General features: G+C 32.6%; 1 protein-coding gene across 3 annotated transcripts; it reads right to left on the bottom strand.

Moving 5' to 3' along the window:
- Window positions 1–2,650: 2,650 nt before the first annotated feature.
- LOC143080829 (adhesion G-protein coupled receptor D1-like) lies at window positions 2,651–15,612 on the bottom strand. Of its 3 annotated transcripts, XM_076256888.1 has the most exons (12): window positions 15,459–15,612; window positions 14,778–14,824; window positions 13,903–14,006; window positions 13,188–13,287; window positions 12,712–12,804; window positions 12,115–12,239; window positions 11,668–11,734; window positions 10,149–10,234; window positions 8,717–8,843; window positions 8,168–8,355; window positions 4,078–4,125; window positions 2,651–3,186 (listed from the first exon to the last, which is right to left on the bottom strand). In XM_076256888.1, the coding sequence occupies exons 2-12, from the start codon at window positions 14,817–14,819 to the stop codon at window positions 3,039–3,041; spliced, it is 1,128 nt and encodes a 375-aa protein (XP_076113003.1). In that variant the 5' UTR covers window positions 14,820–14,824; window positions 15,459–15,612; the 3' UTR covers window positions 2,651–3,038. The 3 variants fall into 3 exon arrangements, with proteins under 3 accessions (XP_076113003.1, XP_076113004.1, XP_076113005.1); XM_076256889.1 differs by lacking the exon at window positions 4,078–4,125 and having other exon boundaries at window positions 15,459–15,605; XM_076256890.1 differs by lacking the exon at window positions 4,078–4,125 and having other exon boundaries at window positions 3,050–3,186; window positions 8,164–8,355.
- Between the last annotated feature and the right edge of the window lie 419 nt (window positions 15,613–16,031).

Genomic DNA, 16,031 nt, shown 5'->3' with positions numbered 1-16,031 from the left:
TTTTATATAAACTTTTCTAAATACGAACCAAATGCCGACGGAAGTGTATTTATTTGTTTTCCCCGTTAAATTAAGTTGGTTTGTGAGAACAACAGAAAAGTCACTCTTCTTTAATAGGTTCTTGTTGTAGCAAAATCAAATGTTTGTTTTATATTACGTCGGTTAAAGTGTTCAAGTTTTGAAACAACAAACGAATATAAAAAAATCTGTTAGCTGATAAACTGAGTACTATTTTTTTTTTTTTAGGAAATGTTCATCTTTTATATACCATGTATACATTAATATTCCTTTTCTTTTTGTCGGAGTTGTTTTTAAAAAAAACCCAAGGATATGTATATTTTTTTTTATCAGTTCGTATCAGTACATACAAAAACTAAAACTGTTTCTGCATACTAGTATCAATTTTCAGTATTTACGTAACCCGATAAAAGCATGGTACAGTTTCCCGAAATCTTTCTATTGCTATGCGTATACATCCCGAGATGTATATACATCCAGCAGAACAAAATGAATTGAAGTTGGTACGTAAGGAATGTATTCTCACGAAAAGATTTCAAACCTAATTTACATAGAACTCCTACAGCCTGCAGATTTTATTGCTTACTTTCATGTATGGAAAAATTTAACATGATATAGCAATTTTGTTTTTACTTTACATATTTGTTTCATTATTACGAATTACCAGAAAGTACTATAACTAACTCCTTTGAGGAGACACCCTTGAACTTGATGTATAACTTTGCGCACGCTGTTCCTACAACCCCTATGATTTAAAAGAGAATCTTCGAAATTTCGGCTGCAAAACAAAATAAAAAGTTAGCAAATACTTACCACTATAAAAACTAATTCAGTATATATGTTTTCAAGTATGTACTTATAGCTCTTGGTCATATGCTTAGTAATATCTAGTATATTTTAGGATTAAAACAACAATGCTGTAAAATAAACGGATGTCCAACGTTACATTTTTGAACAACTGCTTTAACTCTTAATATGTAAAGTGATCCTATTTCTTATTATATGATCTTCATTGGAGAGTATATATATAGGCTATTCAAACCCATAAGGGTAAAAAGAACTGACAACGACATGGCAAAAAAAAGAAATAAGACCGAAAGACAACCTGTGATAGTCTTCAAAAACACAACATTGAAGCCAATGAAGGACTAATTAGCGATTCGAACTCCACCACAAGGCAAGTGGCACAAGTCGTGTTGCTCATGAAAGTATTAATTTGGTGATAAGTCTAATTCATTTGGTCATATTCGAGGAAAAGAGGACGGGAATGTGAAAACTACAATTGGGCCGTTATTTTCTGTGGAATATTTATTCCATAACTGTCAATCAACCCATAAATGTCAATTCCATATCATTTTCGAAGGTTCAACCTCATCACTTGAAAATCTTGGTTTGATAGCGACCTTGTTAGCAGTAATCCTTTATCAAGCAAATTATGATAGGATTTTTAGCTCCATGATATCGTATCAACTGTGAGGTATATACCCCATATGCAGGTAATGCTGGAATGTTGCTACATAGAAATTGGAAGCTTACAATTGGGAAACTGAAATCATCTCTTTTGTCGTAAAGTATTGCTCTCATCCGAACTTTGTTGTCAATTTCTAAATGTAAGTCAGGATATGATGCAGACTTAACTGTACTTCTGTTGTATGCTTTGTTTCAAATTCGATGGGAGAAATGCGTTTAACATTGTCACCAAACTTTAAATTATTAAGTAAATGAGGGGGCAATATCATTATGGCGAAAGGTAAAGTAAAATGATAATGCTACCCTTTTCATTCTTCCTTAGAAGCTGTCATATGGAGTCCGACCCATGACAATAGGAACCAGTAACCAGCAAGGAGACCTGTCGCTCGTTGTAAAATACTGGATACTGATGTTGTTTATAATCTTAATAACGTGTTATAGTATTCTTTTATTTGTCATTATGAATATTACTTTAACTTTTTAGTCTGCTTTTAGTGGTATCCATTTAACGTGGCTCTGTATTTATTCATCCCGTTATTGTGTTATTGTTATATGATTGTTTTTATAATCTTGTCTTTCATTTTTGCTGGTATGCTTTGTCTACTATTATATGCCTTTTGTGATTTTTTGTTACATATGACGTGGCTCTGCACTTATACATACCGCCATTGTGTTATCTTGCCATGGTTAATGTTTGTTAATATAGTTGTTTCTTTCTAGTGTTTGAGATGATGACACAATGTTTGACTGCTGTACCCCTATATTGTTGACATGTTTACCTATTGTGTACATGTCTCTTTGGTTTGTTCACACATCGTTCTCAAAATAATTGAATTTTATGGGACTGTCATACAAGTGAGAGGTTTAGCTAGCTATAAAACAAGGTTTAATTAATCCACCATTTTCTACCTAAAAAAATGCCGGAACCAAGTCAGGAATATGACAGTTGTTATCCATTCGTTTGATGTACTTGAGCTTTTGATTTTGCCATTTGATTAGGGACTTTACGTTTTGAATTTTCATTCGAGTTCAGTATTTTTGTGATTTTACTTCATACGAAAGCAAGGGCAATATTAAACCTCTTTCCAACTTTGTTCACAAAATAACACAAGGTATAAATATCAAATGCATGGTCACGTTGGAATGACCCAAACTTCCAAACTCCTATATATATTTTATTGATTTGACATGCACATTACAAATAAAAAAACAACAACAACAACAAATAAAAACAAAACAAAACAAAAAAACAAAAAAAACCAAGTGTGCTCTGCAATTAAATACAAACACTCACATACGAGTAGTATACAGTTTACAATATCTAGTTTTCAATACAAATCGCAACAATCGATGTATATATGTAATGTAAACGTATACATTGCATCTCATTGGCAATCATACAAATAAATTATTTATTGTTTTCTTAATACGAAACTGAGACAATGTCAATTCCTTTCAGGAAGAATTATCAATTCATTAATAAAGCAAGTATATATCGTGATATGTTTTTAAGTTATTTGTTTTGTTTGTGCGGACCGGTGTTGAAGTATTCAGTTGTCACTCATTTTTCTGCCGGATGAACGTCTTCTTCTATGATGTAATTGATTTTGTTGAACCTCAAGTTGATGGCCAAACTTCTCAGTTTTGGTCACGACTTCAGATCTGCGACGATTCATCTTTACTCCGTTGTCTGAATGTCTGAAATAAAACAAAAGATCAATATAAGTTGGTCTTATCCGTTTGATCTTGACCAGTTGACACACACAAACAAATCCCTTGTAAAAATAAACCTGAATCAGCAGAAGGATAGTTTCCATATCTTTGATGAAATTGGACATTTGATGTATTGCCTTTCCTCGTTTATGACTATCACCTTGATGAATTCGGAAAAATACTTTCCGAATTTTGGTTCCTCAATGCTCTTAACTTCATTCTATATTTTTAACTTTGATTTCAGCATCACTAATGAGTCTTTTTAAGAAGAAAAGCGCTTCTGGTATATACAATTACAAGCCTGCTAAATCTTTGAGTTTTTTAAACTATAAACTTCAACTTGGAGTGATGAGTGAGCACGATATCTCTATATTAATTATTTAATACCGCGCATCACTCTATTTTAGATGGATGTCTTCAAGTTGAATCTTCTAGTGGATCCGGAACTGCTCCAAGTTCACGTGTAACTAGCGGGTTTGTGTTTCTAAATAATATGTTTCGTTGTAATGTGATTTACGGACTGTTCGCTCGTCGCTCTTCGTCACGTTTTGGTGGACATCTTTTAGATGTATAATTTTAATTGCCTGTTCGTACCGCATTATGAAGTAGATCACAGTCGTATTGAGTCTTCCCTTAGTTTATTTAACTCACTGTTTCCCTCCTTTTGAGAGGTTCGTTTAAAGTTGACTCTTTACTACGACAAATTACTTTTATGATGACATTAAACGTTTATAATGAATGCGTAATGTTAAAATGCAGAAAAACAAATGTGAATAGAGGTAGCAATGTAAAGTGTCTCATTATGACGAAAGATGGCAGAGACTGCGATTCAATGAATGCTCCAACAGGAAACGTAATTCTGGTCTGTGTAATTACCCAATGACTCCATCCGAAAAATGAACCACTTTGCATACAAATACCTGGCTGAAATAGATATGGTTTGGTTGCAGTACAGGGTTTAAATAAAATAAATTGACCACACCTTTGAAAAAACAGATGTGTAGCTATTATGATATTTGATGAATAATTTGTGCATTAAGTACCTTAATTCATAATCATATTACACTGTAATAATGGTAGAAGTAAGTGTTCCAGGAAACTTATATACAATACATTATTATTCATCAGTGGTCAAATCGCGAAAGTAAACATTGCTTTTTCCATTCGTCATTTTGTTTTTCTGCTTTGTTACATTTTGGAAGTTAAATTGTAATTAAGGTAAGCACCAATGTAAAGGCACTCGTTGTAAGAAACATGCATTAAAATATGCACACTGTTAAAGGGCCGAGCCACCTTAATATTAAAACAGAAGGCTCTAAAAGTATAACACGATGATTTGATGAGGGTGGTCATAAAGGCTCACATGGACTTTCGCTTTAAAAACTAGAGGCTCTAAAGAGCCTGTGTCGCTCACCTTGGTATATGTGAATATTAAACAAAAGAAACAGATGGATTCATGACAAAATTGTGTTTTGGTGATGGTGATGTGTTTGTACATCTTACTTTACTGAACATTCTTGCTGCTTACAATTATCTCTATCTATAATGAACTTGGTCCAATGAAAATTGTTAAAAATTTACTATAAAGGACATTAACTCCTTAGGGGGTCAATTGACCATTTCAGTCATGTTGACTTATTTGTAACTCTTACTTTGCTGAACATTATTGCTTTTTACAGGTTATCTCTATCTATAATAGTATTCAAGATAATAACCAAAAACAGCAAAATTTCCTTAAAATTACCAATTTAGGGGCAGCAACCCAACAACGGGTTGTCCGATTTATCTGAAAATTTACGGACAGATAGATCTTGACCTAATAAACAATTTTACCCCCTTCAGATTTGTTCTAAATGCTTTGGTTTTTGAGTTATAAGCAAAAAACTGCATTTTACCCCTATGTTCTATTTTTAGTTGTGGCGGCCATCTTGGTTAAATGGCCGGGTCATCGGACACATTTTTCAAACTAGATACCCTAATGATGATTGTGGACAAGTTTGGATTAATTTGGCTCAGTAGTTTTAGAGGAGAATATTTTTGTAAAAGATTACTAAGATTTAAGAAAAATGGTTAAAATTGACTATAAAGGGCAATAACTCCTAAAGCGGTTAACTGACCATTTCGGTCATGTTGACTTATTTGTAAATCTTACTTTGCTGAACATTTTTGCTGTTTACAGTTTATCTCTATCTATAATATTATTCAAGATAATAACCGAAAACAGTAAAATTTCCATAAAATTACCAATTCAGGGGCAGCAACCCAACAACGGGTTGTCCGATTCATCTGAAAATTTCAGGGCAGATAGATTTTGACCTGATGATAGATTGTTACCTGATGAACGATTTAACCTCCGTTAGATTTGCTGTAAATGTTTTGGTTTTTGAGTTATAAGCCAAAAACTGCATTTTACCCCTATGTTCTATTTTAGCCATGGCGGCCATCTTGGTTGGTTGGCCAGGTCATCGGACACATTTTTTAAACTAGATACCCCAATGATGATTGTGGACAAGTTTGGATTAATTTGGCCCAGTAGTTTCAGAGGAGAAGATTTTTGTAAAAGATTACTAAGATTTACGAAAAATGGTTCAAAATTGACTATAAAGGGCAATAACTCCTAAAGGGGTCAACTGCCCATTTCGGTCATGTTGACTTATTTGTAAATCTTACTTTGCTGAACAATTTTGCTGTTTACAGTTTATCTCTATCTATAATAATATTCAAGATAATAACCAAAAACAGTAAAATTTCCATAAAATTACCAATTCAGGGGCAGCAACCCAACAACGGGTTGTCCGATTCATCTGAAAATTTCAGGGCAGATAGATCTTGACCTGATGAACGATTTAATCCCCATGTCAGATTTGCTGGAAATGCTTTGGTTTTTGAGTTAAAAGCCAAAAACCGCATTTTACCCCTATGTTCTATTTTTAGCCCTGGTGGCCAGCTTGGTTGGTTAACCGGGTCACCGGACACATTTTTTAAACTAGATACCCCAATGATGATTGTGGCCAAGTTTGGTTAAATTTGGCCCAGTAGTTTCAGAGGAGAAGATTTTTGTAAAATCTAACGACGGACGACGACGACGACGACGACGGACGACGGACGCCATTGACGTGATGAGAAAAGCTCACTTGGCCCTTTGTGCCAGGTGATGAGAAAAGTTAAGTGGAATAAAAACGAGTTCATACTCAAGAAAGAAAGAAAAATCACTTAAAATACTGATAAGAAGGGAAGTCCTACACAATAAGATGTATGTAAAGTAAGAATGTTAGACAAAGAAGATATATAAAAAGGGTTAAGCAATATGTGTGTTTAAGATAGAATGTCAAATGAAAAGCAAAGAAATGTGCGAGTAAGAGGGAAATCAAAAGCTCAAACATATCAACTGTCATATTTTTGACTTGTTACAGACATTTTCTGATGTAGACAATGAGTGATTAAACCTGGTTTTATAGTCAAATCTCTCACATACATGAAAGTCACATAAAGTTCCATTATATTGACAATAATGGGTGAGCAAAACAAACAGATATAAAGCGTAAAAATGTCAAAAATAGGGAGAACAGCATTTGGATATAATCTTAATTACTATAAAAACCAACAAAAAAAAAATGGCAACAACGAATTTAAAAGCATAAATACAAAGCACATAAGCAAAAACGAAAGACAAAAAGACAAACATTTACCTTGGCACAATAACACAATGACGGTATTTAAAAGTACCTTGCAACGTCAAATGGATATTGAACAGATATATCATGTTATTGGGAGGGGGGGGGGGTATTTACGAAAAATACCATATCATGTTATGGGGGGGGGGGTGTTTGCGAAAAATACAAGTCAAGGGACTGTCAAATTTCCCAAGCCGCTAATCGTAGTACCGCGGGAATTCATGATACATGTACGTTAATGCTTTCTTTTTGTAACGTCATGGTATCTACATGTATATGTGTAAACGTCATTGTTATTCCATTATTAAATCGTTCATTTGTACAGACGTCTTTTTTCCATCTTTATATCATGTATATATCTCTTACAGTTTTCGGTTTAACTTTATCTATAGAGTTTAACCATGTTGTCTTAGTTAACAATCGGGATAAGTGAGAAAGGTCTCGAAATTTTTTTAGCGGGAATAGGCTCGCGAGGGTAAAAAAGGAACATCCAAAATGGCAAATACCATAGTTTGAGGCAAATTCATCGGCAATGGTAAAAAAAGACAAATTCTTTTGAAATGAGGAAAAAAAGTTAGAATATGCAAAAAATACACTGGTTTACAATCAAAATGCAGCATTCTTACATAAGGTGTAATTATACCAAAAATAGACTAAACAGTAAAATTAATCGTTCAAAAATACAAATAAAAGAACACAACACGTAATTCGAATCTATACTTCAGGACAATAGTGCTTTATTTGTATAGTTGATACGAAATATTTATCAACAAGGTCTTGGTATCTTCCGATGAACTTTGTTTTAGAACAAGGACGAAATGTTCTTTGTTATAACCCTGGTACATCAAAATTTTACGCAGACACTACTTGGTTACGCTTTATAATGTCTGAGAAGCGGCTACAAGCTCTTTAATACCGATTTAGTTGATGTGTTCAGATTGATTTTAGGTAGCCGAAAACAATTGTTTGAATTTTGCCTTTTAAAGCTTAAAATCTAATAGACTAGTTTAAAATTTAACGAATCATAATTCCTTCGGTATATTTCATTTTGCCATTTGATAATGGACTTTCTGTTTTGAATGTTCCTTAGAGTTCGGTAATTTTGTATTTTTTTTCTCCTAAACTTTGATATTCTTTAAACTTTTGATAATGCATAATGAAGATCTAAACATGTACCAGGAAAATCTTGTATAGATATAGAATACGAAATTGTTCATTTTTCTTATAGAAATATATTTCCCCCAAAGTACACAATACGAGCCAACTATTCTATACTAACACTACATACCTACCCGGAAGATGGATGGTCTAGTCTTGAATGGTTTCTTTCACTGTGTTCAAATACATTAGATGTCCTAGTGTAGTCCTCACTATAATCAACAGACACGGATGCGTCAGGGTCACGTGGTTTCATCTTCACACATAGAACTTTTCTTACTTGATTGTTAGTTAGAACATGACAGAAGAAAAGTAGCATTCCCTGTAAGGAAGATTCATAAGAAAAGTAAAAAGTAAAGGAACAATTAAAAACATTGTCGTCATATTAATAAATTTCAGAAGAAAACAGTACAATTTCAATCAAAACTTTGTGAGAATTTCTAGATAAAACATTTCGTTGAAATCACTAATTAAAGTTCATTTCAATTGTTTCTCCAAATTTAGTAATAAATATACTCTGGCAATCCACAATAAAAGTGACACAGATTTCCCTTCAAACCATATAATTGGATGGAACCATAGATACATATAGTTGAAATGTTTTTAAATGAAGGATAATTTTTATTAACCTATATTGGAGTCATCTAAAATTTAGTTGTGTCAGACATGAAATATATTCCTACCTGTGTTGATGCCAGGAACACGAATACATAGGCCATGACCTTAGGAGAACCAAAGGTCACGATAAAACCAAGAGTCCATGTTAGTCCTAAAACACTCAACAACGACACCCCAGTCAAACACTGCTGCCTACAAACAAAAATTCACACGCATAATCTCCAAAGATACATGTACAAATCTTCTTTATACCAGTATAATCAATAATATACATTAAAATATGCAATTCATTGATATAATTATTTTGTAGTTTTTTTGTTTAAGATCTGCACAACTAAAACTGTTAGCTTGTCACATTTACATTACTTACACTAAGATTTGTACTTTGCTGACGTTTCCCTAAGGGAATCATTAACAAATCGTCACAACCGAATTTGTTTTGCATATAAGAAATATGTGATAAACAACATCATAATCCACACTGTCTTTAAGAAAGCTGTAGCATCAAGAATTCCAATGAAGTTATCCTTTTAAAAAATATGCATACGCCACCATGATTTGGTTGACTATTATAGAACATCTGTGTAACATTCAGATGTGACTGGATATGTTCTACTTGTTATGTTACCAAATCCCGTCGTCTTTTCGCCGAATGTGACATTACATATTGCAACGTATCACAGAGTGTGTACCTGATGAGCAATATTGTTTCCACAATTTACCCAGGTTTTTAATGGGGTTCTTTATTGTGTGTAATATTTTGTTTTGGTGTTTGCGTTTTCGTCGTGTTTAAGCCATTGAATTGATTTATAGATTGATTGGTGTTAAACGCAACTTTCAACACTCTTGGGCTCGGAAATATCTATTTCAGGTCTATAAACAGGGAATTTCAGACCTAAGAATAAGAAACAGCTAGGATATATCTATCTCAGGTCTATGAACAGAGAATTTCAGAACTAAGAATAAGAAACAGCTAGGACATATTTATCTCAGGTCTTTAAAAAGTAAAATCACAGAAATAGTGAACTTCAAAGAAAATTCAAATCGGAAAGTCCGTAATGAAATGGCAAAATCAAAAACTCAAGCATATCAAACGAAAGGACAACACCTGTCATATTCCTGGCTTGGTACAGCCATTTTGTATGTGGAAAATGGTGGATTGATACTGGTTTTATAGCTAGCTATACCTGTCACTTGTATGACAGTTGCAACAAATTCCATTATATTGACAACGATGCGTGAACAAAACAAACAGACATAATAGGCAAAAAGGTCAAAAATACAACAGTCAACACTGTAATCACTAAAAAAACCCAAACAAATATGTAACAAAGAAGCACAAAATGGCATATAGACCAAGCACGGAATATCTGAACTATGAATAAGAAATAGCTATGGCATATCTATCTCAACTAATCCAGCATAAATAAACCTTACTCTATAGGTAACGAAGCGCATATGTTATGAATGTTAATTAGATGTTTCACTCATACTCACTTTATTATATTAGGGAGACTTTCTCCACGTTTAATGTCAAGTGAGAAACGTGTAGCCATCATTAGAAGAAAAACACACCAATTGATCTAAATATAAAAAGAAGGGCAATTAAATAGTTGAATAAGTTATGTAAAATACATTGTATATTAATCTCAGATCTTTTTCTTTACGTTGAAGAGTCTATACAAATAAGAAATGCTTTTTAGTTAACTTTATTGGATTCACATGCACCTATAATGAAATTTTCAGTATATTAAACTTCATACAGAGCTTTATATTTTACGTTTTATCCCCTGTTTATCTTAGATATTTTGTCCAAATTAAAATGTTGTCATCTACCTTAAAAGTTTTACTTTTCATTTTACTTTCAAAATGTTTAATCCCACCTATTCACATTGGCCTGATCTAGTCAAAAAGGGATTCCAACCATATGTTCCCATTCAAACATTGAAAGGAGCGTTCCTACCCCCCGAAACCACCCACCCCCTAGATCCGCCACTGAGACACTATTAGTTATCTTGGTGTAATCAGGGGTGTACAGAATTTTACACCGTTGCTGAAAATTCAAACACCCTGAGGCGCAGAAATTTTGTCCTCCATTTTTTTTTTCTTAATTTTGGCAAAATTTTATTTTTTAATTTTTTTGGCAAAATTTTATTTTTTTCATTTTTTTGGCAAAATTGTATTTATCCGGAATGAACAAGGGTGGAGTGTTTTTTTACACCGGGGCAACTAACCAATCAGATTGCAGTATATCTGCTGCATAAGAAATAATAACATTTGCATCATTTATATATCAAAGTTTTCTAACGTCCGTTATCGACAACGTATCATTGAATTTGTGAATAGATTCCAAAAGCTTAAAATGCACATGACTGGTTACTCCATATATATTTTACTGCTTCTCTGCCAATCAAGCAAATTTACTGAGGAATTAGAGCAGACTTGCCGGTTATGCCCTTGAATAGGGTTCGATGCCTCTGTTGACTATTACATGCACATGTTTTGAACGAAAAAAGCCTCATAAATTGTACTGATGTCGTCATAAATTGTTTGATCGACTCCGAGGCTATTTCTGAACTCGTTAGTGGCTGTATAACTTTGTCATACATCCCAGAATGTCTTTCCGACATTACTAACGGTTTTTTTTTCATGCGGTACCAATATCTCTGTCAGTACAATTCTGGCATGATTTATAACATGTTCTTCCCTGTAAATTCTCTGTTGATAAATTATTTAACAAAGTTAAGTTCCATTGTCCTCAGGAAATGACGACCTTAGGCGAGTTGGGCATTTTTTTTAGGTTCCTTTTAGTAATACTACTCCTCACGTTTACAGGTCTCATACATCCGAATCTTTCAAAATTTGGAGGTTGGATCATTCCTATTGAAGGTGAATCAAGTTAATTTTCTAGTTTTTCATATAACTTGTGTGTTGTGTAAATGACCGGCGTTTTTCTATGTAAATGTGACTGTGGAATATAGTTATGTTGTTCTATTATAAAAGATTTAGTACTTACAATTTGTATTATCATCACCGGACCAAGAAAAGCCCATCTGGTTCCGTGCTCCGTAGGTAACCAGCATCTACAAACAACCGAAACATACTGTTGGATATAAATCTTATTCATAATGTATAGAATTAAGACAAATAATAACCCGGAAGAACTGTATTATGATTAACTTAAATCAAGGTGTAAAGTGAAAGGAAAAATATAACTGAACATCTGAAATACACTAAAAAAAATATAATGTTGCCCTTTTCAATCATCACTTGATTCAAAGCAAAAGTCCCAGTACTTTTGATTATACACCGGTGGTTTATAATGAGTTATTCCTTTGTCGATGTTATTTACAGGCCCAGCCTATTTGGACAAACATTTCCGAATTAATTCACACCATGTGATTGTTTATTAGCCAATAGATTAATCCAATTATACTATGAAGTATAACAAAAGTTAACTTACAAAGCACCTTTTCCAAAGTCTGCGCCTCGCAGCGAGACTGTCAATAAAGATATTATTAATGGCGCTCCCCAGCACATAAACACAATCACTGGTCGTTTCTTCTTGATATCTCCAAAGTTTTTCAACTGAAAACAATAACTTGTAAGTATATGAATGTAGATTAAAAACAAAAATGATTACATAACTCCAATGTTAGAAAAAGTAGTAGCTTGGTTTTGAATGTTAAGTTGTTATTATTCCTAATGATAATGTTTGCTTGTTAAAGTTTCGATCTATCTATCATCGTTTTCAAGTTAATACTCAAAACATTTTTTTTTTACTGTAAACAGATTAGACCGTTGGTTTTCCTTGGAGTTCAGTATTTATGTGATTTTACTTTTTACCGTTTGAATGGTTTTACACTAGTTATTTTGGGGGCCCTTTATAGCTTGCTGTTCGGTGTGAGCCAAGGCTTCGTGTTGAATGCCGTACCTTGATGTATACAGGTTTACTTTTATAAATTGTTACATGGATTGAGAGTTCTCTCATTAGCACTCATATCACATATTCCTATAACTATTGGATATCTATTTTTATGGAAGTTTATAATTGTATTACCTTAGAGCATAGATGAATCCCATATGAGAAAGAACAGAAGTGGACAACGAGAAACAAATACTGTATGACAACTGTGGCGGATGTACACATTCCCTAAAAATTAAAATAAGATGTCAATTTCATAAATCATATATAAGCAAAATAAAGTAACAACACACATCGCTTAACTAGTAAACATTTTTTAAAGGGGCCAGCTGAAGCCCGTCTCTGTGGGATTTTCTGTTTATGTTGAAAACCTATTGGTGGCTCTCTGCTGTTTTCTTTGTTTGGATTGGTGTCTCTTTTACACATCCCCCGTTGCCATTCTCAATTTTATTAACATTTTGCTTTAAATCATATATATAATTTTTTTTCAATAAACCAAACTTTTATATTCTATATTGCAATCGGAATAACATTTATAAAACTTAGATTTCACGATTAAGATTACAAAAAATGAGAAAGACAGACATTTAAATATTTTGTCAACATTTTACCTTTTCGGGATAGGCATTTTCTGCTGCTATGAACGCCAGTTGTGATGTAACCAAACTGATGCAAAGATTTGTTAATATGAAAGTGCTGTCATTCCCTACACTACAATTATAAACAAGCATTGTCATAGCCTCAATTTGACTCAAGATTGCAAACAGCAATAACAAAATTTGCTACTGGTAATTACATACAACAGTTATTTACAGGTTTATGTCTAGAATTATTACACAACATTTTTTTCGTTTTCATCATATTTGCGATAAGATAACTGAAACCAAATATTTTTCGCCATCATTACGAGAAGAAAAATAACGCGATTATAAATAGTCGGTTTGTGTTGCCCAGTCTATAGGTTATTTATGTTGTGTTTTTGTACTGCTTTTTGTGTTTGTGTTTTGATCTTTTCGCCATGGAGTTGTCAGTTTATTTTCGACTTATGAGTTTGAATGGGTCCCTTTGGTATTTAATTCTTCTTCGCCAATAACGCCCAAACGGGTCTTTTCTTGAACTAAGAGAATCGCAATAATAAATCGTTGCAGACTAGAAAGTAAAAAAAAAAAATGAATAAAAGTACCTGCAGTACATATATATCTATTCAATGATTTGTACCCATTCAAGAATGATTGTGTTATCAACTTGTGAATCATAATTTAAGCATGCAACCTGGAGAAACACTTTGAATGAACTTCAATAAAATTTAAATTTCTAACTACTTACGGAAGAAAGCATATCAAACATAACGACAGCATAGTACCGACGAATGAAAATCCACATCCGGTCACTGTTAACTTTATAAGATTAGCATTGTCACCATCTGTCACCTAGATAGATTATAAACATTTAATTACTTTGGTTTCTGATAATAATGGAAATACAATACTTTTACTGACAAAAATGCTTCAAAAATAATTTTGGCTTAGTCTTTCACTGAACATAAATCAGATTTACAAGAAAGATACTTTATTTGTACTAACACAATAATATTGATGGAAACTATTCAGCGCATTTTTTTTTTTTTTGTAATGTGTTTATTGGCAAAGAACTACATTTATATAATTAATAGTAAATAAGTTCATAGTACATCAGCAAAATCGAGACAGTACATAAAGTTGATATTTTGAATCCTTCTATAAACGTATAATATTATTAATAATAATTTTAAAAAGAACAGAAAATCTTACTCTGAGGTAGCATGGATTGGGTAGATATTTTTTATTACGTGAAAATTAATTTATAAAATCATTCTATAAGTTGGAGCCAGGGGTTCCAGCAGGTGTACGCTCTTTGCAATGGTTTATTTTTATAAAATATTATTTTTTCAATGAACAAATTTTCTTTAAGATAATTTTTTAAGGCTACACTATTTACTTGTCCACATTGCATTTTTGTTTTGTAAATATAATATTTATTCAGCGCATATTCACCCTGTGGATTTTTTGTTATACTTTACTGTAATTATTTACACATTTTTAGGTATAATGAAGTGAGTGAAATGTTATATGCAATAACATGGCAAAAGCAAAGTCTGGAAATATGTAGAGATTATTCGGAATTATTTAAAAAAAAAAAATGGAATAGAATTATATACTCACTGTTTTATTCCCCAGTTCCATCAAAAATAAGTAGTTTGCCATCTTTGCTAATGAAAAAAGAAAAATGTCATTTGAAATTTTGAGTAAACAGAAGATCATATTCAATAATGGAAAGAAGAAACCAATCAAACTTCAGACTTCCTAAGAAACAGAGAACACATAGAAAGAGAGAACATTTAAAAAAGAAAGGAATACAAAACCAATTAAGGTACACAATCGAAATCAAGTCCAAATAAAACAGACATCACCATGGCCAATAGAAAAACGAAAAATCAAGTCCAAATAAAACAGACATCACCATGGCCAATAGAAAAACGAAAAATCAAGTCCAAATAAAACAGACATCTCCATGGCCAATAGAAAAACGACAAAAAGACAAACAACAATGACAAAACACCTCACAGAAAACTAATGCTTGAGCAACACGAACCCCCAAGGGTCAACTCAGGTGCTCCATTTTATTTTTTACATTTAACTCACAAATGTTATACACTTATATATTTTGATTTTTCTTTTTTGGCATGCTACATTCCCTCAAATTAAATGAAAGAGAAAAATAATAGTAAATAAGTCCGCCAGTAATTTAAAAGCTCCATGTTTCTTAAAAATACAATAAACGAGTAATTTAATAAAAAAAGGATAAAACTTTTTTTATATCGCAATATCAAAAGATGCACATACCTTCTATTACTTCTCCTGTTCGTATTAGATGCAAATAAGAACTGCCATCCAGGAAAAATGAGTATGATGGAAAAGAAGAAACACGTATTATTTTTTATCCTATTACTTGGGTGCGGAAAATTCTCTATTAAATCGTATTATTTCTAAGTAATTACCACAGATATGTATTAAATCTTGCAGAAATTTTAATTAATAATTGACATGCGAGGCATCTATTGACATAAGAAGACTATTTGATTGTGTACTGCCGTAGTACGTTGATCTGGTGTTGTTTTTTCCTTGTTCGTTTGTCCTTGGTGGAATTTTGTTTCCATGGCAGTCATACCAAAGTTTATTACTTTACTATTGTATCTAAAAAATAACAACATTGAATCCTCAAGAGTAATGACACTAACACACCTTTTTATTCAAAATAAGGTGGCGTTTACCAATTTTGAAACTAATCTCATCTCTTTGATAAAAATCTATCATGAATCTCAAAAAAGAAATTCGGATAAGTATACCATACACCCTATGCATTGCTGGTTAGAAAAGGAATGTTATTGGTGACTATCTATGTAATATTTTACTGAC

The sequence above is a fragment of the Mytilus galloprovincialis genome, chromosome 6, assembly GCF_965363235.1.
Source record: "Mytilus galloprovincialis chromosome 6, xbMytGall1.hap1.1, whole genome shotgun sequence".
Lineage (NCBI taxonomy): Eukaryota > Metazoa > Mollusca > Bivalvia > Mytilida > Mytilidae > Mytilus > Mytilus galloprovincialis.
Note: the sequence above shows the minus strand (reverse complement) of the source record. Positions and strands in the feature narration are given on the sequence as shown.